This window comes from Excalfactoria chinensis, chromosome 2, assembly GCF_039878825.1.
Source record: "Excalfactoria chinensis isolate bCotChi1 chromosome 2, bCotChi1.hap2, whole genome shotgun sequence".
Taxonomy (NCBI): Eukaryota; Metazoa; Chordata; class Aves; order Galliformes; family Phasianidae; genus Excalfactoria; species Excalfactoria chinensis.
In genome coordinates, this window is record NC_092826.1 from 6,846,485 (window position 1) to 6,868,899 (window position 22,415).

Sequence of the window (22,415 nt, forward strand, 5' to 3'; positions counted from 1 at the left end):
AAAGCAGAGTTGCTTTTGAAGTAACTATGAAGGAGTGATCAGAACAGTCCAAAGTGAGAGACAGGAGCATGAAGCTAGAGAGTGTTAATAAGGAATAGTGGGAATTACAGGCTCACAGAATCACAGAGTGGTTGGAGCTGCGAAGGATCTTAAAGACCATCTGGTTCCACCTCCTTGCCATGGGCCAGGACGTCTTCCATTAGGTCAGGGTGCTCAAAGCCCCATCCAACCTGGCCCTGAGTTAGAATGTAATTGGCTCATGCTATTAAAAGAAAAATGAAGTTTTGGTTTTGAAAGATAAAGTTCTTTTCTCTGAATGCACCTCAAATGCTTAAGCAATTTATTTGAGAGTGATTTAAATTAAAAGGAAATATTTTTAATGGAGTGTCAGAGCACGGTAGAGCAATTCTGTAAAATATGCATGCTGATACAGTTATTCAGTAATCTAAAAGCATGCTTGCAGTGTGATTTCTGTAAAATTGTAGTACTCTGATATCTGTCAATCTCAGTAACATTATTGCTTTGTGGCTAGCAGAAATGCCAACAAATGTCATTTCTTAAAAGGAAATTTGTGTGAAAATAACCTTTTTTTTGTTTGTTTCATTTTGTGGGGTTTTTTTGGTTTTTTTTTTTTTTTTTTTTTTTAAGCTTTAGGTGTAGAGTCTCTGAACCTTCATTTAATATTGCTCTTTTTCAAAGGTTCTAGAGTAACCCTATGAGATTGCACATTGTTTTTAACTCTTAACTTCCTTTTTATTTCTATTTTTTTCTCTAGAGCTTCTCGCAGTGAAGAAGAAAAGGGGCAGGCCAAAAGGATCTACTAAGAAGTTATGTGTGGATGAAGATGTTGCAGAACATTATCCTGTTCTGAATGAAGAAGCTCAGCCTGTGACAGAAGAAGGACCAGAAGTGGCTGAAGTCTCACCAGGCAGCTTGGAGTGTAGGAAATGCAATAGGAAGTTCTCTAACATGCGTCAGCTGAGGAAACATATCTGCATTATTGTTTTGAATGAAGCAGAAGAAGGAGGTGGAGGTAAGAAAATACCCAATGAAAAGATACAAAACCAATGTTTTTTGATCTTATAACCGTGATTATTTGCTCCTAGTCATTAATGCTGATTTTCAGTTGAAGGAAATGGATTGTTTCTTGTCATGTAAAAAGCATGATGAAACAAAACTGAGAACGAAGTTAGACATTTCTCTTTTTTTCTTTCAAAAGTACCAAAGGCTTATTATATTAGTAGTCTTAGATTCACTAAAATGCTTATTTTGCACAAGAAACTGTTTTGCGCGGAGGACTGTGGTCTTCTAGTAGGAACTGATATAGCAACACAGGTCAGTGTCATGCATAGATGAAGAGGTGTGATTCCATAAAAATGTTTCTGTCATTTCACTTGGGAAACCTGAATTCTGTTCTATTCCTGTGATACACAAAAGTAATGCCTTTCAGGATGGCTTGCTATACTGTATAAAAGGTAATGCAAAGCTCAGCTCTTCTATTTTACAAAAATGTTTGTATCATAGAGTCATAGAATGGCTTAGGTTGGAGGGGACCATAACAGTCATCTGGTTCCAGCCTGCATTGGACAGGGTTGCCATACACTATCAGGCTTCCCAGCACCTCATCCAGCCTGGCCTTGAGTGCCTACCAGGATGGGGCATCCACAACTTACTTCTCTTGGCAACATGTTTCATCACCTCGCCACCCTCTGAGTTAAAAATTTCTTCCTAACATCTAAACAAAATCTCCCCTCATGTAGTTTAAAGCCATTCCTCCTTATCTTTTCACTGTCAGGACATGTTGTCTTCTGCTTTTAAGCTCACTTCAAGTACTGGAAGGCCACAGTAAGGTGTCCCCAGAGCCTTCTCTTCTCCAAGCTAAACAAGCTCAACTTCACAAAATCACAGAATTATCAAGGTTGGAAAAGACCTAAAAGATCATCCAGTCCAACCATCACCAATACTTCTCAGCTAAATCAAACTTCTTCAACCTTTCTTCATAGGGGAGGTGCTCCAACCCTCTGTTTCTCTTTGCGGCTCTCTTCTGGACTTACTTCAACAGCTCCATATCCTTCTTGCATCCCTTCCTTCTGTTATATCAACTGCAGTTCATCTTGGTGTCTTCAAGAAACTTGCTGAGAGTACAGTTGATCCCAGTGTGTATGTTTTTGATATTGATTTTTAAGTGTACTCGGTCCAAGAAAGACTTCTGGGGGACACCGCTTGTGACTGGCTTCCACCTGAACATAGGGCTGTTGACAACAACCTTCTGGCTGTGACCTTCCAACAATTCAGCCTTAATTTTTCTTCTTTAGCTGCATTGCTTAACATGCATTGCATATTGCTTTGTTTGTTGATCCTCATACAGGCAGTATTTGCCATTGCTTTTTTTTCCCCCATTTTTCTATTACTGTTTTGTGTCCACTCTATCATTATGATACACGGTGAGCGTGACCGCATTTTGCTTCCAGTGAGTTGTATTTTTCAACCCCTGTGGCGATGATTAATTTAATTAAAATGAGCTTGGAATATGTTGACAGCACAGAAACTCTTACCTGCTTGTTTGTTTTGTTTTGGTTTGCTTTTTTTCCTGTCATCATAGGTAGGATTTTTATGATACACATAGAGACATGCATTCCAGCAGTCTCATCTCTGAGAACGCGAATGTCTGTGCCCTTTGCTGTTTGTATGTGCTAGGTACAGTGTTAACATTTGCATCATTTTGTCAATGTTGCCTTTTCTGAATGCCCTTTTAAAATAAGAGAGTATCAGCTCAAATTAACTGCGCTAGATCTGTTAGCTCATTAGAGCTGCTAAATCTTATCTGGATCTGTTTTGCTACAAAACACATTGGCAGGTTTTTCAAAGTTAATTGCTTAGTCTTTTCTTTTAAAAAATAAAACAGCCTCATTTTTTTTGTGAATTGAATGTTTTCTATTTACTTTCTGGCAAAAGCAAACTAGTCAAGGAAAAACATGTCATTCTTGAACAGCAAATAGCGAGGGCTTGTAGTTGTTTGTGTCTAGTGCAGATGAAATGCCTCCAGCCCAAAGTTTCATACTTAGGTGGCAAACCATGAAGGTGTTGAGGACCATTTTTTAATGTGAAGGAATAATTGTTTGGATTACATCTGGCCAGTTCCGTCTTCAGCCATCTACTGTGAGTTATCCCATCATGGGAGAGCTTCACACCTCTCACTTCTATGTAGGAACTGTTTTGGAATAACTTTTCAATTTTAGAATTTGTAGATAAAAGTAGTATGTGCTTTGTTATTATCCTTTGAGAAAATGTGGTTAGATTGAGTAGCTCAAAGCTTTTTGGTGAGTGGACAAAAACAATATGATCTATACCTGTAATAATTTATCATAGCTTTATTGTTTTACCAACTCAGAGAATATGTTCTCTAAACTTGCAGCTTTTGGAATCACATAATCACAGAATTGTAGGGGTTGGAAGGGACCTCCAGAGGTCATTGAGTCCAACCCCCCTGCCAAAGCAGGTTCCCTACACCAGGTTGCATAGGTCGGCATCCAGGCGGGTCTTGAATATCTCCAGAGAAGGAGCCTCCACAACCCCCTGGGCAGCCTGTTCCAGTGCTCTGTCACCCTCACTGTAAAGAAGTTCTTACACACATTCGTGCGGAACTTCCTATGCTCCAATTCCTGTCCATTTCCCCTTGTCCTGTCTCCACACACTGCTGAAAAGAGTCTGGACTCGCCAGTTTGCCCCTCATACCTCAGATATTATAGACCTGGATCAGGTCCCCTCTCAGTCTTCTTTTCTCAAGGCCAAACAGACCCAGTTCACTTAGCCTTTCTTCATAGAGGAGATGCTCCAGTCCCTTCACCATTTTGTGGCCCTCTGCTGGACTCTTTCCAAGAGATCCCTGTCTTTTTTGTACTGGGGAGCCCAGAACCGGACACAGTATTCCAGATGAGACCTTACCAGAGCAGAATAGAGAGGGAGGATCACCTCTCTCGACCTGCTGGCCACGCTCTTTTTAATGCACCCCAGAATGCCATTGGCCTTTTTGGCCACGAGGGCACACTGCTGGCTCATGATTGCTTTCAGATTATTCTTTTCTATTAGGAGCCTTAAGTAACAGACAGACTAGATAATATGGAAATTGCATATGTGTCTGGTCAGTTATATCATTCTTCCCAGCAACTCTGCTGCCCCTGTTTTGAGATGAAGAAGTAGAAGTACAAGCAGTGTTCAGAAGCATCTTTGATTTAGGCAGTGGCAGAAAAATATTTATTTTGTGTGTGTTTTTTTTGTTTAAAATGTTCAAGAAATATTACAGTTACTTGAGTCGACGTGGTTGATGTCAACAGTTTCTAGAGTAAACTATCAATGAGACAAAAACTTCTTGAAGTTTCACATTTTAGTGTACATGAGAAAAGCAGTACTGAAACTTCTGACTCAATGACATTTCTCTGTTGCTGATGTTCATAGAGATGGATGGAGAATTTTGTTGAGGCTCTTTGAACCATCCACTTAAAATACCCTTTCTTTTTTCTGACACAGTGGTTAGAATAGATGGCCAAAAATAGTAAAGACCTTTGACAGCAAGTTCTGTATTCTTTATCCTCTTGCCTAATGCATGTGGGTTCCTTCTCCACCCTTTTTCTCCAGTTAAGCTTTTGCCTTTCTGACTTCAAATTGCTTTTGTTTCTCCACTGCTTCTAGGATTTTTTTCTACTGTTTCCATCTATCGTGTTTTTCATTTCTCGCAGAGTTTATCAGTGTATGGATATCTGATATCTGGATATATTATTAATAATAAATTAAGTTTTCACTTTGTACTGGATTTGGCTGGGATGGAGTTAGTTTTCTTCATAGCAACTCATAATTGCTGCACTTTTGATATATGACCAAAATAATGCTGTTGACGTACTAGTCTTTTAGCTAGTGCTAAAATATACTAAAATATTGAGATGCTATATATTGATATTCTGTGTGATATTCTTTACCGAGAGGAACATAATACGTGTATTGAACTGAAGATTAACTATCAGGAAAGTTTTGCAAATAATAAAATATATTGGTCTTTTTTATAGACCCCTAAGGGAAGTAATGAAACACCATATTGGAGGTTTAAAGTTGCAATGGATAAATGACAGTAAAACTGTATTGAAACAACAATATCTGTTGGTCTGAGAAATAATTGATAGATGTAATTGACTTCTGCTGTTCTTTGCTCCTGTGATCAGCAGCTCACATTGATTTCTCTGAGATCGGTTTCTCACTGAGATGGTCCTTCTCCTTTTTCAGGAGTCATCAAGCCTTACTGGTTGCTGAATTCCCATGTGCAGCTAATATGCTCCCTTGGAACATAATGATTGCCTTCACCTTGGAATCATAGAGTTGTTACAGGTGGGAGGGATTTTTAAGGTCATCTAGTCCAGCTTCCCTGCAATGAACAATGACATCAGGTTCCTCAGAGCCCTGTCCAGCTTCTACAAACACCCCATATATATACTCAGTAAACTTTATTTAACAGAGGGTTTATCTGCCAAAGAAAGTTGCTATGATTTTAAGCAGTTATGTAAACACTTATTTTTGTTTTTGTTTGGTTAAACTAAATTGGAGTTTCTTGTTAATGGGTTGACAGGAGATACCATCCATTCGTTTTGTCCTGAGACAAAGCTGGATGTGTTGAGAAATGTTTCTGAACAGGTGAATGAAAAGGATATGCTAGAGCGCCTGCACTGAGATGGGATGAGCCTGGGGATTTTGACTTCTGAATTGGATCAGTTCCCCAGCACCTGTCTCTGCACTCACTTGTTCTGAGAAAACAAGAGAACATGCGATTAATATAACCAGCCTCCCCTTTCCACTCTGCAGCATATGTGAATCTCTGGATAAGAGTGGATGTTTGATGTCTGGGAAATGGGATTTGGATGGAAGATAGTTTGCAGCAGTGGACAACCCTCTTCTTTTCTCTGGACTAAATACTTTGCACTACCTAAAAGGATTTTTAGTTTTGATTAAAGAGTTGCCTGTGTCAATACAGAGAAGCTTGCAGCAGTTCAAGGCAATTTAAATCAAAAACTGTGCTCGGGCAACTTAAGAAGTTATCCTTAAGCTGGAACAGTATAACAGGCTTTGTAAGTGCATCTCATTTCTTAAAATTAACTTCTGGTTGTTCATCAGATTTCATTGCAACAGTCTAGATATTCTTTTAGACGTTTTCAAGAGAGTCATAGAGATCTGGAGCCTTCAGAATTCTTAAAAATGACCCTTTAGCTTTAGTTTAAAACTTCTTTAACATCAACTGGATTCTCATTTACATGAATTCTCTTTGCAAGTAGTGTGGCAGTCTGCAAGAGAAACAATTACATTCATTTTGACTGGCTACTCTACTCTTGCTGCTGTGAAATATCAGTGTGTTCAAGGAAGAAAAACAATAATTTGAATGAAGAGTAGTTTAAAAACATGCCAATTAGGGATGCGTTACTGTGCCTGTGAAATGTAGTCCAATTATGAAAGCAGGGAGCAATACTCTCAATTAAGGACTTAAACAGAAGCAAAGGACAGATGAACAGCCTGGTTCAGCAGAACTTTGAAACTGTTGGTTCATGCAGGGTTGACAGTTGTCCTCATCAGCACAGACATGACTGCTCCTTAAAGCTGTTAGAAGATTCAGGCGCTGCATTATGTTTCTTGCACAAACACAGCTGGAATTTAGCATGCCTGCCACTAGATAAGGAAGGTCAGTCTATTAGTCTGTTGAGTCAGAGTGCCAGCTGTCAAAGTGCTGAGCTGACTGCTTAGCGAGGGAGATGCAAAGTGAGGCAGTTTATCTAAATGAATCTGTTTATGAGCAAGCGAAGACTCTCATGGTTTGGAGAAACTTTGTTTAGCTACTCTGAGTTGCATATACTTCATTTGTTCCTAAATCATCTCAAAATCACTGGTGGAATGTTTTTTTAATGCAATAAGAATAGTAGCAGGTGAATTGTCCCGTTCCTGAAAGATAAAAGTACTTAGTTTGACTCTAATCTCTAGTGGGAACAATGCAATAATTTTCTTAAGGAAGATATCTAAATTACTCAGATAGAAAGCTATCCTGTGTAATGGAAAGGCAGTGCCCTGTAGTCAAAGCTGAAGCTCATCTTTTTAATAAAAACATGCTTTTGTTTCCCGCTGTTCTTTTCCTAAACGACCTTCTAGTTCAGGTGATTTTGTTTTGGTTTGGTTTGGTTTTTATTATGCATAGAGTGTTCCGGAAGAAAGCAGCTGTCAGTAGGAGGTAAGATGGTTTTGATCTGGTGATTTGATGGAGGGTAGTTGTATATTTTTATGCTCTCTTTCAGGTTACACACAGAATGCAACATAGTTGTGCTTTTACAAAAATGCATTGGTCATGCTTGCAGCCCCAGCTCCTTACCAACAGACAGCTTCTGGATGATGCTTGTTCCTCCCAGAAGGAGGGAGAGTAGACCTCAGTATGGATTAGTGAGTGGATTTTAAAGTTAGGTACCAGAACTTGACCTTATGTAGGGAGGAGAGCTTTGTGCTGTGCATGTATCACTTGAGTGTTCATACAGATATTGAACACTAGTTCAAGATGTATGATAGATAAATCAGTTGAATTTTCTCTCTTACTGCTTTTGGACAAATCTCTGTGCCAGGTTTTCTGTGTTACAGTAGTCTGCACAGCACTAAATGCCTTCCAAGCACCTATGCGCGAGCCGATTCTAGTCCTGTTAATAGATTTTACTCAGCTCAAAGGTGGAAGCTGAGATGCAAATCGTTGCTTGAAGTATTTACCAGCTTTGTCTTTATTATGTATTATGTAAAAATTGCTTCTTAATAAATTTCTGGAGTTTGTTTTGCAGGCTGGGAGTTATAGTCAGTTATATGTATTATAATAGATCTGTTTTCCTCATTGACCCTTGGTCAAACTGAATCAATTAGCAAACTGCTCTGCCTAATAGAGACATAATTAGGAAAGAAAAACAGCAAGTAATATTTGTTAAGCTTGTTAAAGTTGTAACAGCAGTTTTCATTAGTGTCAATGAACCCACAAACTCAACTGAGTCAACTCTGTCGCTCAACTGACTCAGCTCTGTCCTTCTCTTCCTAACTTTTATTAAGAAAAAAATAAAATAAAAAATCCCATTATTCTAAAATTTGTAGAGTTATGAGTTAAACATGAAGTGATCAGCCCCAAAAGTCTCCTGGTCTCTCTTGTTATTCTGTCATTAAACAGATTCTTACTTTTTAATGGTTAGAAGAGCTGGGGGTAGGGTGCTTGGAATCACATTCCTACCATTGTTTCGTATACTACCCTAAGCAAAACGGGGAATTTTCTGTTGTTATAATCACATCTTGTGCTTCAGTCAGTAGTTGTGGATTTTTGTTAGCTACACATGCAGAATGTCTTTTGTTCTCAGGCACAGCAAATCAGTCTTTTCTTAAATTTTCACTAAATTACTGACAGTAATGTGATAGTGTAATCAACTCAATCAACTTCTTAAGAGGCAGCTTACATGCTGATGTATTCTTTTCCACTATGGAGGAGATCAGATATTTGTGATCCACTCCTGCTGTGAAATTTGTAAATATCTATTGTTGGCAGTAAAGTATGGGAGGCTGTTCCATGAAGGAAACATGGGAAAAATACGCTGTTAGTAAGCTGCCACACATCCTTCGTCCCACTGCATGAGTGGTGTCTGCCAGAATGGGGATATATCTTTATATTCACATATCCTTTAGAAGTATGGCAGTGAAATGTTGCTGTTAGAATTACTCAGTTTCAGTATCGATCAATAAATTACATACAACTCTTCTAAGGAAGTAAATGTGGACATAATGAGACTCTTTGTGCTTATAAAGCAGTAATAATTTCCAGAACCATTGAAATCTACAGTGAAAAATTGTTGAGGGGAGCGATATATAGATGTATTTTTCTAATGCATTCTAAACGAACTCCCACATACTTTGTTTTTCTTCTAGTTTTGCATTTAGTTAGAGGAATTGCAAATTAGCCAAGTGCTAGTTACACTGCAAGGAATGCTGCCTTGGTTTGTGCTCGTTCCCACTCCTTTCTTATGTTTTAAAAAGAATTGCCTATTGTCTTCAGCTTCTTGTTTCCCATGGTTTTGGAACCAGAAACTCAGCTGAGTATGAACAGATAACAAAATATTACTGAAATGAAAACACAGCCATTTCCATGTAGCACGTCATGGCACTGCTTTTGCTGTTTATATGTTATAAACAACTCAACACACTACAGCTTGTGCTGTTATTGCTTTATTTTTATCTATTGTTTCTTTATCTCAGTAAGCATTTACAGCCCTTTATGAATATACACAGAATACTCTGGACGTTGTGTCAGCTGCTTTAGATTCAGGAAAAAAAAAAAAAACAACAAAAAACCTTCAGAAATTCATTGGGTTCATTTATAATTTTCTTTCTTCAGTCGGTGTTGAGCATTCCTTACTCATTACATCTGGAATATTTGCATAATGCCCTAATTTGCCACCAGAGTTTCTCTAGCCTGTATTGTCAACCACTTCATCTAATACAAAGAATGTTTTGAGTATAAACTCGAAGCACTCTTTTTTAAAATTCTAATTCTTCATTTATAAGCACTTTCAGAAACAAATTTCAGTAAGGAATTCCGCGTTTGCTTTAAGGAGAAAGAGCTTCAAGAAAGAATTGAGCTGATTATTTATGTGTTATCTCAGATGAGTGTTTTGTTGACATTGTGGCTTTCTAGGCAGCAGGTCCAAAAGTTATCCAGTTAAGAATACAGAGGTGTTCTGAACAGCAGAAGATAGGGCATCATTTAAAAGAGCAGGCCTTCAAAAGGCAAAGCTACAACTCAAGAGTCAGACTGAACCAAATAAACTGTTTTGTACCTCAGTGTTAAACACTGAAAAAGAGAAGTATGTTTCTGTCTGTTGATTCATTGTAATGGTCAGTGGAAAAAGCCTAATCCAAAGAGATTGTTGGAACATTTTCCATGAGATATGATGGGTAGTGAATCAAGTACAAGGATAAATAATCCTGAAGTCACTGGGACATGACTTCAAGGAGAAAAATAATCTGTTCTTTAATGATTAAATCATTAGAGATTGTTCCAGGTTTGTAGAATTTGCACAAAAATCCACAATAATATTAAGATAATTTAGGAACAGAACTGTATCGGGGAGTCTTAATTTTTGTTATTTGTTCTTTTTTTCTACTTTCTTTATTTGTATAAGTGTCACACTGTTTTTGTTAATGAAAGGAGAAAAAAAATCCCTTTGGGGATTCATGCAGCACAACTTGTTTAAATAACGCACAGTATTTTCTATAGCAGTGTTCATTTTCTTCTAACTTTTCTGTAGCATTCATGACTATTACCTGTAATTCTTTTGCATGAAGTTATATATATATTCTCTTTGATGTTTGTTCTGTAGGTAATGATTCTGACGTTGACCTTGACAGGAAGGAAGATGAGCGAGAAAAAATTCCAAAGAGGCCCAGAGTACAGAAAATAGAGAAAACTCCATCAACTAAGGAGCATGAACAGGTTCCAGGAGCTAAAAATACTATAATAAGTGTGGTTTTGACAGCCCATGAAGCTATTCCAGGTATTCAGAACCACCAATTAGTTAATCAAAGTTGTTTCTGTTCATGTTGACACTGTAAACAAGAGTAATTGGTCTAAGACTGAAATGCTTAGGGTATGTGCTGTCTGAATCATCAAGTATTCGGTTATTTGGTCATTTTGATACGTAATTTTGATCTTTGTGTCTGGCAGCTGGGTCATTTTAGAGCTACTGTTACACTTCTTTATCAGTGACAGAAATGCTGGGAAAGGACTTTGTGGACCTGAACATATTTATCTGCAATAGCATGAGTTGAGTCTATGAGGGGTTTTAAAGGAGAAAGGGAAAATAGCATTGAACAAGGAAAAAAAAAAGTATTTTTCTGTGGTCATATCTTTATTTCAGCTCTTGACTCTTGAGAATATTTATGATAAATATAAATTTGATTATGAAAACACGAACAGCTTAGTGTATATAGAACTTAATACTTGCATTTACAAATAGATTGATAGAAAAACGATAAATATATTTCAAAAACAAATAGAGTTTCTGTTCAATAGTTAAAGATTCTTCATCTGTAACTTTGTGTAGAACCTTTGCATTGATGGATTTTGAAATAATTTCAAACTTAAACTTGTATTTGCCTGTTGATATAAGCCTGGTCCTTACTTGAGTGACAAAATGCCTCTAGTAGTTTTGTGCAATTTTTTTTTGTGCATCAGCTTTGTAGCTTTTTGTCCTCTTCACTGTTGCAAACAGTTCTGAATAGTTGTTTTGCTTACAGATCTCAGAACAATTACAATGTGTTTATTCATTTTAATCTTGTGGGTTGGAAAATACCTGGATTTTCACTAACCGCAGTCCTGATCCTTTTGTTGGATGTGACCTTAAACTCTTTCCTGTCTGTTGCTGAGCACTCCTTTTCCCCATTGTCTCTGCCAGCTATTTTGCATCTTTCCCACTGCATTCAGCTTTTCCTTCCATCCTGGCCCCATTCCTCTCACTGCAACGTGGAAGGCTCCCTTTTATGTCTTCTGTTGCTTTGTCCAAAGATGAACATGTGGTGGTTGGTTAAGGGACTTAGGTAGGTGTTGGTTACTGGATTTATACACGAACACTTGCCAAAGAGCTGTAATTTGGGTCTTCTCTATCCAGGTGCTAAATTTTATGAGCATTGTAACAATTTTTATCTTTGAGAACTCTACCTTTCTGTTATTTAGTAAACAATTTTTTCAAGATTTTCAAGAGAAAAGACACAACAGATCGTGCTATCAAGACACTATCCCCATTTTCTTAGGTAGCCTACTGAGGTAAATACAGACAATAAAAATAATGTACAAAGCATGTGAAGATAGAAAGGAAATGAATATTTAGGGATGTTTGTTGCCTTAATTACATCCCGGTAATTTATTATTCAAACATGAAATTTCTGTTTTCTTCTTTTTATGATTTTTAAATTACTCGGAACATTAAAAATAACTTTAACCTGGGAGCAGTTTGAGCACAGTAGGTTTCATTCAAAAGGGTTGAAGAGAGTGGCAGTCAGATGTGGATTTGCAGCTGTTTTTGAATATCTTTTCATTTATTTGATTGACAGTAATCTTACTAATTTGGAAGGTCCCAGGTAGAACATAGACAATAAAGAAGTAATTGCTATTACAGCAGTTATGAATTGTTATACAGAATTTACAAATACTGAAAACGTAGAAGATATTTTTAGCATTTTAACACTTTGGTTATGTTTGTGGTCAGTGGTTTTATGTCCAGGTGGAGGCCCATAAGAAAAAGAAAAAAAAGAGAAAGAAGACTTAGTGAAACAATCTCAATCACATCTCAAAATGTGTTTATTTTTGCCTCTTTTAGTGAAAGCTCTGTGGGATAATATCTGATCTTTTTTGCATTAAGCAAAGGCCTTTTACTTCTGCTTTTAATGGAGACTTATGTGTGCACACAGCATGTGTCCTTTTTGTTCTGAGTGGATGGCAGTAGGTCCCAAAAAACAAGCAATAAAAATTTGTTCAAGGAAATCATGTCCAGACTTTCAAATATAGACAGAACAGTGTCTTTTTCCCCAGCCCCATTTGTGGAACTGACTCAGCAGCTCAGTTGAAGTTTTCAGTAGTATTGTGAGACAGAAACTGAAAAATTAAAACTGAGTTGTGAAAACTTGTTTTTTTTAAAGGTGGGTGTAGTTGGAAATGGGATCTCATCATCCCATATCAAGCATCAGGCACTTCTCTAATTCTGCAAATCTAATAATTCTGTCATGTAATTTAAGCAGATGCTTGGCGTAAGTACGGATATCTTCTGGAATTGTACCCATCATTCTATGCACATGTACCTGTCATTATATGCTTATGAATTTAAAAATAGAAACTGAAAGAGTTGAACTAATGATTGCTGAGTTTAATGTTTTATTTATCAGGCAGTGCAGCAGTAGGACACATTTTTAAAAAAGATATATTTAGATTAGTCATGAGGCAGAAATTCTTTCCTATGAAGGTGGCGAGGAACTGAAACAGGTTTCCCAGAGAAACTGTGTATGGCCCATCCCTGGAAGTGTTCACAGCCAAGTTGGATGGGGCTTTGGGCAACTTGGTGTAATGGAAGTGGGATTGGAAGTAGATGATTGTTAAATGTCCCTTCCAACCTGAAGCATTCGATGATTTACACTCATGTATTATAGATAATGCAGAATTTAGTCAAATGTTTTTAACAAACATTTTTTTGTTCTTTCTTTTAGGAGCCACACTAATTGTTCCAGTTGAGGCCGCTCCCCAAGAAAGTGAACCAGCTACTCCAGAAACAGCGTTTCAAGACCTATCACAACGAAGAGGATATCAAGAATATGCAATTCAACAGACTCCATATGAACAGACAATGAAATCTAGCAGGTAATTTTGAAGTATTTATGTTCATACAAAATATTTCATTTTTATTAAAATATTGGGGAAGCTTTGCATTCATATTTTCTGAGCCTTCTCAATAAAGGAACAGCTAAAAATACTCTGTGCATAGGTTGTGGAATTTATAAAACTAACAAAGAGTATCTCTTTATAATAAATAAAGGTAATTATTTGTGTCTGCTATGGATATCTATGAAATGTTTGACACCAAGTTTCAATATTTTAAGATACAGCTATTTTTGTTTCCTTTTAGGTTGGGTCCAACTCAGCTGAAGATCTTTACGTGTGAATACTGCAACAAGGTGTTCAAATTTAAACACTCCCTCCAAGCACATTTGAGGATTCATACAAATGAAAAACCATACAAGTGTTCATACTGCAATTATGCCAGTGCAATCAAAGCCAACCTGAATGTTCACATGCGGAAACATACAGGGGAGAAATTTAGCTGTGACTATTGTACATTCACGTGTCTCAGCAAAGGTCATCTCAGAGTCCATATTGAAAGAGTTCACAAGAAAATTAAGCAGCATTGTCGCTTCTGCAATAAGCAATACTCGGATATTAAAAATCTGATCAAGCATATCAAGGAAACGCATGACCTTCAAGATAAGAAGGTGAAAGATGTTTTTGACGAGCTTCGTTTGATGACACGAGAGGGCAAAAGGCAGCTTCTTTATGACTGCCATATTTGTGAACGCAAATTTAAAAATGAACTCGATCGAGACCGTCACATGCTTGTCCACGGTGATGAAAGACCCTTTGCTTGTGAGCTCTGTGGTCACGGAGCCACTAAATACCAAGCTCTCGAGCTTCACGTTCGCAAACATCCATTTGTCTATGTGTGTTCTGTGTGCCTGATGAAATTTGTCAGTTCTGTAAGACTCCGTGCTCATATCAAAGAAGTACATGCAGATTTGCAGGAAACTTCGGTTTTTAACAGTTCCATCAATCAGAGTTTCTGCCTGCTTGAGCCGGGAGGTGATATACAGCCAGAAGCACTTGGTGAACAGCTAGCGCAAACTGCAGATGAATTGACTATCATGAGTACTAATGCTGTTAACACACCATCTCCTTGCACAGATGAATCGATAGCTGCAGATGTGAGCAATAATGATCAGCATAATGGTGACTTCAAAACAAATACCGGTCCTTCCTTAGAATCTGAAAATCCTCTTGAAGAGAACGTTAGAGAGACTGTATGTGGGGCATCAACAGACACAAACATTAAATCCCGTGTAATGTCAGATTGCTTTCTACTGAAAAATGGCACCTCTGCTCCTGATAAGTTAAAAGATTCTGCTGCAAACGGAGAGGAATCTAATCACTGCAGTTCATTAAATGAAAAGGGTGAAGAAATTCAGGTTTTGCTCTCGGAGGATGAAAGTTTAAATGTGAGTCAAAACAATGCAGTGACTGAGGATCTTTCAGTTTCTGAAGAGAAATATCAGTCTGTTCCTTCTAGTGAGTCAGAAGCAAGCAATCCATCAGTTCAGAACTCAACGGGAACAACTGACCCTTTGCTAGCAACAGATGCTAATGCTGCCATCAGTCCACAGACAGCCTCTTCCAATACAGATAAATCAGATAATCGGAGTGGAGCTGTTGCCTTTATGCAGATCTTGGATAGCTTACAGAAGAGACAAATGAACACTGAGTTGTGTGAGAGGATAAGGAAGGTTTATGGAGATTTGGAATGTGAATATTGTGGTAAGAAGCAGTATAAAGATGTGGGTTGTTTTTTTTTCTTTGTTTTGTTGTTGTTTTTTTTTTTTTTTTAATGTTATGGGCCATATCTTTTCTACTTCTCTGGTCTACAGTTTTTGCTAAATTTGTCTATCTTTGCCTCAGTATTTTTTAGTTCAGTATGGACGGTGGAGTTCAGGGTAGTTTACCCTGGGCTGTCTAAACAAAATGAAGTGATTCAAATCCCCTCATAAAACAGTTGTGGTATGTAGTAAAGCAGAGCTTTGCCCTGGTCAATTTTCTGTTAGTCTGAAGTCTGATAGAACTGGGCGGATTCTTTTTGCCTGTCTGCCTTATCCTACCTCAGAACTTTCACTGTGGCCAAGCAGAACAGACATAGCTGTCCATGATTAGCATTAGCCAGTCTGTGCTTTGGCACTTAAGCTTCATTATTGTCTTAGTGTAAAATTCAGTCTTTGTTGTAAAGCATGGGAAGATGTACAGTCATACAAATTATGTACAATGGATGCATGATGTATTTTAGAACTATTTTCTCTGACAATGAAAATTTTCATTATGTGCTTTAAGGTCAGCACTGTTCTGATTTTAATGGATTTTTATATTTAACAAAGACTGTGCATCCCCATTTATCCCCACTGCAAATTTTTTGGCTGACACAGCTGGAGTAAAATAGTCAGGATTCTTACAGTCTTCCTTTTTGAGAAGGTTAAGGAGTTTTTGTTTCTTGTATTGTAATTTTTAAACACCGTAACATACGTTTTATTTGTATGCATTTTTCTTTTTATTGGTGCCATTGTATCAAAAGAACTTTTAGGAAAGAATAACATGAAAGGAAGTAACCAAAAACATTTCTGACAATCTCTTCTACTGAACAGCTAGATTCAGAGTCTTTGTATAGGAGAAGAGATATAAAAGACTTCCTCATTAGCAAGAAGATCATTTATAGGTAATGTAGTTGCACTTGTTAAGCTATTTGAGGACATGCGCACAACCCTTTTAGACAAAAGTGTTCCTGAAAATATTTTTGTTAGTAGACTCTTTAAGATAAGTTGTTGTTGTTGTTGCAGCCAGAGGGGACACAATTTAATGCTATGTCGTAAAAGAAAATTGTGTATGCATTGGAATGTTCATTAACAGTTGCTTAGAAATCACTTTCTCTGTGTCTGATTTGATTTTCAGGCAAGTTATTTTGGTACCAAGTGCATTACGACATGCATGTTCGTACGCACACTCGAGAACATTTATATTATTGCTCCTACTGCAGTTACTCTTCCATCACCAAAAACTGCCTTAAGCGTCACATCATTCAAAAACACAGCAATATTTCGCTGAAGTGTCCTACAGAACATTGTGACTACTCTACTCCAGATAAATACAGGCTCCAGACACATCTTAAAGTTCACTCCGAGCTGGTAAGTAGCCAAAAGTAACAAGCCACGTAGTATGTTTATCTGAATTCAGTGTCATCTCCTTGGTGTTTGGAATCATGTGGCAATGCTTGAAGATAGAGCTCTAACCTCAGCACATGAGCACTTGTGTCTGCCTGAGATATCTTAGATGATCTTGTTACAAGAGCTAAAGGACGCATATATTTAGAATCATAGAATCATTCTGGTTGGAGAAGACCACTAAGATAATTTCGTCCAGCCATCGCCAACATGCCCACTAAGCCATGTCCCTCAGTGCCACATCTACCCTTTCCTTGAAAACCACCAGGGGTGGTGACTCCACCACTTCACTGAGTTTGGTCACTCTTATTGTATCTTCCATTGCGTTTGTGGGTGTCCACTTCCACCCTTCAGTTTTCCTGGTATTCTCAGGTTCTTTGAGTCTTGAAAGACTGAAGCGATGTCTGATATTGTTGTTTACTTCATTCCTTCAAGTTGAATCCCTTCCTTTTCAGAGAGATGATTGTGGCAAAATGAATATTTATTTCTCTCTTAAATATATAGACAAGTTTAAATTGCTGAAAAACTTTTTTATTAATATTGTTTCGCAATAGCCCTAACTAGTTGCAGCCCATCTGTTTGACCAATCACAATTTTCTTTAATTGTTACAAAGATAAGAGTTCTCATCTTAAAGTTTCCCATCTTAATCGGTAAACCTTCCAGCCCTGAATGTCTACTGCAGTTGCTTTTTTGCATTAGAAGAGGTAGAACAGGTCTGCTTACTGCATACTGGACTGGGAACCCTCTTTCTCTAAAGCACTGCTTGGTGATATTTCTCTGATTGAACATTATCACATGAATAATGTAGAATGCACCACTTACAGGCATGTTACTCCTAATCATGTGAGAAAATAACATCACAACTTGCTTAAACTGCCATGATTAAGTGCGTTCCACTTTTTTTAAGTAAAATGTAATGTTTGAATGAAGGACTTGTGGTAATTTTTCCCCAGATGTGGACAATTTCTTGCTACTAAAGTAGCATAACTGCTTCAAAAAGGTGTTTACACATCAGCCTAATGTTTTCAGGTCATCTTCTGCATTTTGCAGGTAGGCTCTTGGTGAATGTTTTCAACAACTGAAGTTGTTCTAAAGGTATTTTTACTCTGATTACTTGGAACTGCAGGTCAGTTTTAAAAACCAACAACCAGAAAAACCAACAAACAAGCCACAAACAACCAAACAAACCGCAGATGACATAAGAAAGGTTTATTGTCCTCTTTATCCCACAATATTGCTGATATTTTAATCAATCTGAACTTATTATGAGTTATATGAAAAACTCATGAGGCAGATATTTTTTAGGCTGCTTTTGTGTTTATTAAGTTTATACTGTGCACCTGATGGGAAAAAATCTGTGTAAATGATATCTGAGGCTACTTTGAAAAAAGAGCCCAAAATTACACTTCTGTGTTCTTCTGCTTTTATTTTTTCAAGTGCAATAAATATCTGACATCTCCCACCAGGAGGATCATTTTCATGACACTAAATGGAACTGAGAAAATGCATCTCATAATTAAAAACATTGTGAAAATGAGCTCTTTCAAAATTATGCTTAGTGGTGCTTACTGCAGAATCTATTTGAGTATTTAAATGAATGGAAAAAATCATTTATTAGCATTTACTCAGTAACTAACCTTGGCAGTGCTCTTATTGGGCCTTTTGCCTGCTGCTTGATGTATTTACTTAATGCATGCCTTCAGTAAACAGGGCTGCTCATCCAAAATACAGTACTTCAAGAAAAGTAGGCACAGACAAATACAGAAAGCTACTTTAATGTTGGTTTTCATTTGCAAAATTAATACTTAATAAATATTAATGTTAAAAGTTCCCCAGTGATAGCCAAGATGAAAATCTCAGTTCCTTATACAAATGCACGTATTTCATTAGGTTGTTCCTGGCTGCTTTTCAGCTGGATTCCCGTCTTATTTGGTGAACAGGATAAATAATGATTATTAAAAAGCACTCATATAGTACCCATCATTTTCTCTGTACTGATAAACATCAGAGAGAAGTTTGTGTCTGAAATTATTATAAACCTATAAGTGATACTCCAAGATAAGCAAACCTGGAGTTCTGCTCCAGAGTTGGCGTTTAGATCCAGAACACCTACCTGTACTTTGGTGACTACACGTACTTCATGTACATTACTGGATGCAAAAAATGGTTATTTGGAAGGATGCTTAGAAATTCCATTATGCTGCTAACCTTAATAATATCGTCATTAGAGCTTTGAGTCACAAGTGAGATACTTGTGCTCTTGTTGCTCATTTCCCTCTCCTGAGGAGTGTCATTTTCACATTACTGATCTGGCTGTGATACTTCTACATCTGGGATGTTTGCCACTGTGTAGTCAAGAATGCAAGGTATTGGACAGAGAAATAAGTAACCAAGGGTATGACTGGCCACTCAGTTGGAAAATGGCTTTCTTTCTTGGTACTGGCTTCAATAAGAAGTTTCAGATGTCCACTTATTTTTCTAAGTAGTTATTTGATGAAAAATGCATAGGAAGTATTGCATGCAGTTGCTTATCATGTGGTGATGCTGTAATAAAGTCTGTCTAGCCTTTTACGATTTTTTAAGGAATTTCCTTCATATGTGTGTGTAACGAGTCTGGGTTCATCAGAGCAGCTTAGCAAAGTTGCACTTTAATAGAGACATCAGCTTAATTCAGGAATCTTAGCAATTTCAGTTTGAGCACCATGACAAGCATGGTGAGGATTTCTACACTTCTTCACTTGTTACAAGTTTAACTCAGGAGCCCTATTTTATATTTTATGTTAGTATTTCATTTTTTGTTGTTTTGAGTAGGTGTAGGAGTAGGCGTTCTCTCTCTATTACTCTGCATTATTAAACAATATATATATGTATATATATATATATTTGTAATTAACAAAGTCAGAACTTCTGCTGGCAATACACTTAGATTAGGGCAGATGCACAGGAGTTCAGAGTAGCTCATTCCTTACTAGAAGAAGGCTTGCAAATGCATGTTCTCTACAGCTGTAGCTCCAGGAATTCTATCTGAGGATGCAGTAACACTGGAAGATGCTTGACAGTGTTTATTCTTTGCAAGCCTCATCATAAATTCATTTGTAGCTTCATCATAAGTTTTCTTCCACATAAAGGAATAAGTGCATCAGCTATGGAAAGAAGAAAAAGAAGAAAAACATTCAAGTACCAAACTATCAAAATGCATGAAGATTTAAATACTGAAAAGGAAAGAGAAAACAGTGTTTGGGAGAATTAAATACAGATAAGGTCATTTTAGGACTGTATGTTCTGCTTTGCAGTGTTTAGATTTGGTTTTAAGTCAATAAAACTTAGTGTGATGCTAGCATAGACACCTTATGTAATGTGTCTGTTTCTTCAGTCATCAGCTTCTGTGCAGCACTTTGATTTTCACTCCTTTCTTTTTAGTTTTATTCTTTATTTTGCTGCTCTGACATGAACATATTATTTTTAGTGTAGAAGCATCTTAACAAATTGCCTTTCACATCTGTAAAATCTTGTATTCTTTTCAATATAATAATGCAGGAAAAGTGGGGAGAGTCAGATACTGCAGTATAGGGAGGAAATGATGCTAAACATCCCTCCTCAGCAGCTCATCCAGCATCAGGAAAATATTCTGCTGACCATTAACTTCAGAAAAGCTTTATAAGAAAGAGGAGTGGTAATGGCAGAAAAGTATTTTTTAAGCCAGTGTAGTCCATTTGGCCTGAGTACTAACTACACTTACCTGGCTGCCAAGCTGGGAGGCCTTGGGCAGATGAGAAGTTTAATTTTGCCCATGGCACCAATGTTTAGTGGAGCTTTGTTTTATTTCCTGCTCATAAAATATTGTCACTGCTAATAAAGAAGCTGAGGGTGTTGATTTCTATATCACATTAGTCTAATATGGTGTGAATTGAATGGGTTTTGTAGTGGCTGTGGTCTTAATTTTACACTGGTAATAAAACAAATTACAAAGCAGTCAGGAGTCCACACAGTCTCTTTTGAAATTAGCATCAGAACTGCTGTTATAGTCCATGAATTTATATTGATGTATAGCATCATCACACATTACTCTGTATTTTCATAGGGTAAGATCCTCACGTCATCAGAATGCCTCTTTATTTATGAGTTAGAGTTAGAGTAGGCTGGCTACATTCTTGGTGTTTTGCAGTGTTGGTTGTGTTTTGCATTGCTTGATTTATAATTGAACTTATAGTGATCTAATTTTTTTTAAGTGCTGCATATCTAGAGAGCTTCATTTTTGTTTTTAAGGCTATATACTAGTACAGCTACCTATTGAATTATCACAAAACACATACATCGGAGGAACGAAATTCTCTTTAAGGCCTGTATGTTATACTATAGATAGATATTGAAATCCTTCTTAAGCACAGTTTTAACTTGTTTATATATAAAGGCACTGTGATTCCTCTGCAAATTGATAATGAATGATAACAGAAACCAAGAAAATTCTGTGATAATAGTAGACTACATTTTTTACTGCTTAAAATATTTATGAACCTGACTAATTCCTGATGTGTGGGATGTGAGCAGTACTTTCAATCAGAAAAACTAACTTTACTTTGGAATTATTTTAAGTTTCTGGTATGTTCTCAAATTGGCTAATATGGGGATGAAGGAAGCCTCAGGAAGATTGAAGTAGTTGATTGGATTATGCAGCTGGTTTCCAACGAAGGTAGATCTGTCTTTCTTGATACTTTGCTTCTCAAAGGCATCTAAGAGGCAGGCAGTCTGATACGGTGCAGGATAAATACTTCTATTCATAGCAGAGGAAAACTTGCATGCTAAGAATGTGATGAAGGCATTACTACAACCTCATTGCAAGACGTTCAAAGTGCCTCCATCACTGCCTATGAGAAGGGCAATCAGCAGAGTGCTAGAGCTGTGGCGGGGGCATCTTTTTTGGGACTCTGCTCAGAACTGAAACCCGTTACTCTACAAAGGACTAATTTTTGAAGATCATTTACCACAGAACTTAGTGTAGAAAACTTTCTCACTACTTGAAGAAATCTTATTCGTTATTGATTTTGTTTTATTTTTGTTTTCCACATGCATGTGGAAAAATACGTTCTTGATGCCTGTACTTTAATGCTGCTCCTCAAGAGTAACTGCAAGAAGTTACCATAATTACATCATAAAGGGTAATAAAAGAAATGATACAAATATGTCTAAAGATTTATTTTAATGAGAATGAATTTACCCATTTTCTTTTGGGTAACACATTCATGTAGAAGACCAAAATCTTCTGTAGCAGGTTTAGTGATAATAGGGTACATAGTTTGAGAGATACTAATTCTGTCAATTAACAGCTCTTTTCTTGAGGGCGCTTTCTAAGCATTGCACAGGCTTCTTGAATCTTTCTCCATAAACTAGCTGGTGTTCTCTGCTGTTCCCATGTGAAGTTCTCGGGGTTCGAAGTGGTGACTTACCCAATTCTTAGTAAAATACTTTACTTTACTCAAGGTGTTGATCCTCTAGGATCTGCTATCCCCCATCCTTAGCATAGTTTTTCTCACAGACAACGTTCTGGCAGTGCAGACAGAATTATTGTTGTGCTATTGCCATATTAACTGCAGGATTTTCTATCCCATATTCCACTGTCATGAAATTATTTATTGCTCTTGCAGCCAGTTTTTTTCTCAGATGTAAATGATATTGAATGCAAATGCTTACGAGCTGATCCAAAACAATTTATGACTAACATCCTTCATTTTTGCTTTTCTTTTAAGAGAAACATCCATTTGTAACTGAGGTCTACAGACAATATTTATCTCTTTGCCCTATTTTCCTG

At 37.2% G+C, this 22,415-nt stretch overlaps 1 protein-coding gene across 2 annotated transcripts in view; it reads left to right on the forward strand.

Annotated features, from left to right (window-relative positions):
- ZFAT (zinc finger and AT-hook domain containing) overlaps positions 1-22,415 on the forward strand; it is a 75,404-nt gene that overhangs the window by 17,291 nt on the left and 35,698 nt on the right. The window contains exons 3-7 of one of the 2 annotated variants that reach the window (XM_072328411.1): positions 776-1,033; positions 10,416-10,589; positions 13,291-13,441; positions 13,707-15,163; positions 16,340-16,572. In XM_072328411.1, coding sequence (XP_072184512.1) covers positions 776-1,033; positions 10,416-10,589; positions 13,291-13,441; positions 13,707-15,163; positions 16,340-16,572 — 2,273 coding nt within the window. The remainder of the gene's footprint in view (positions 1-775; positions 1,034-10,415; positions 10,590-13,290; positions 13,442-13,706; positions 15,164-16,339; positions 16,573-22,415) is intronic. The other variant, XM_072328412.1, reaches the window with a different exon arrangement.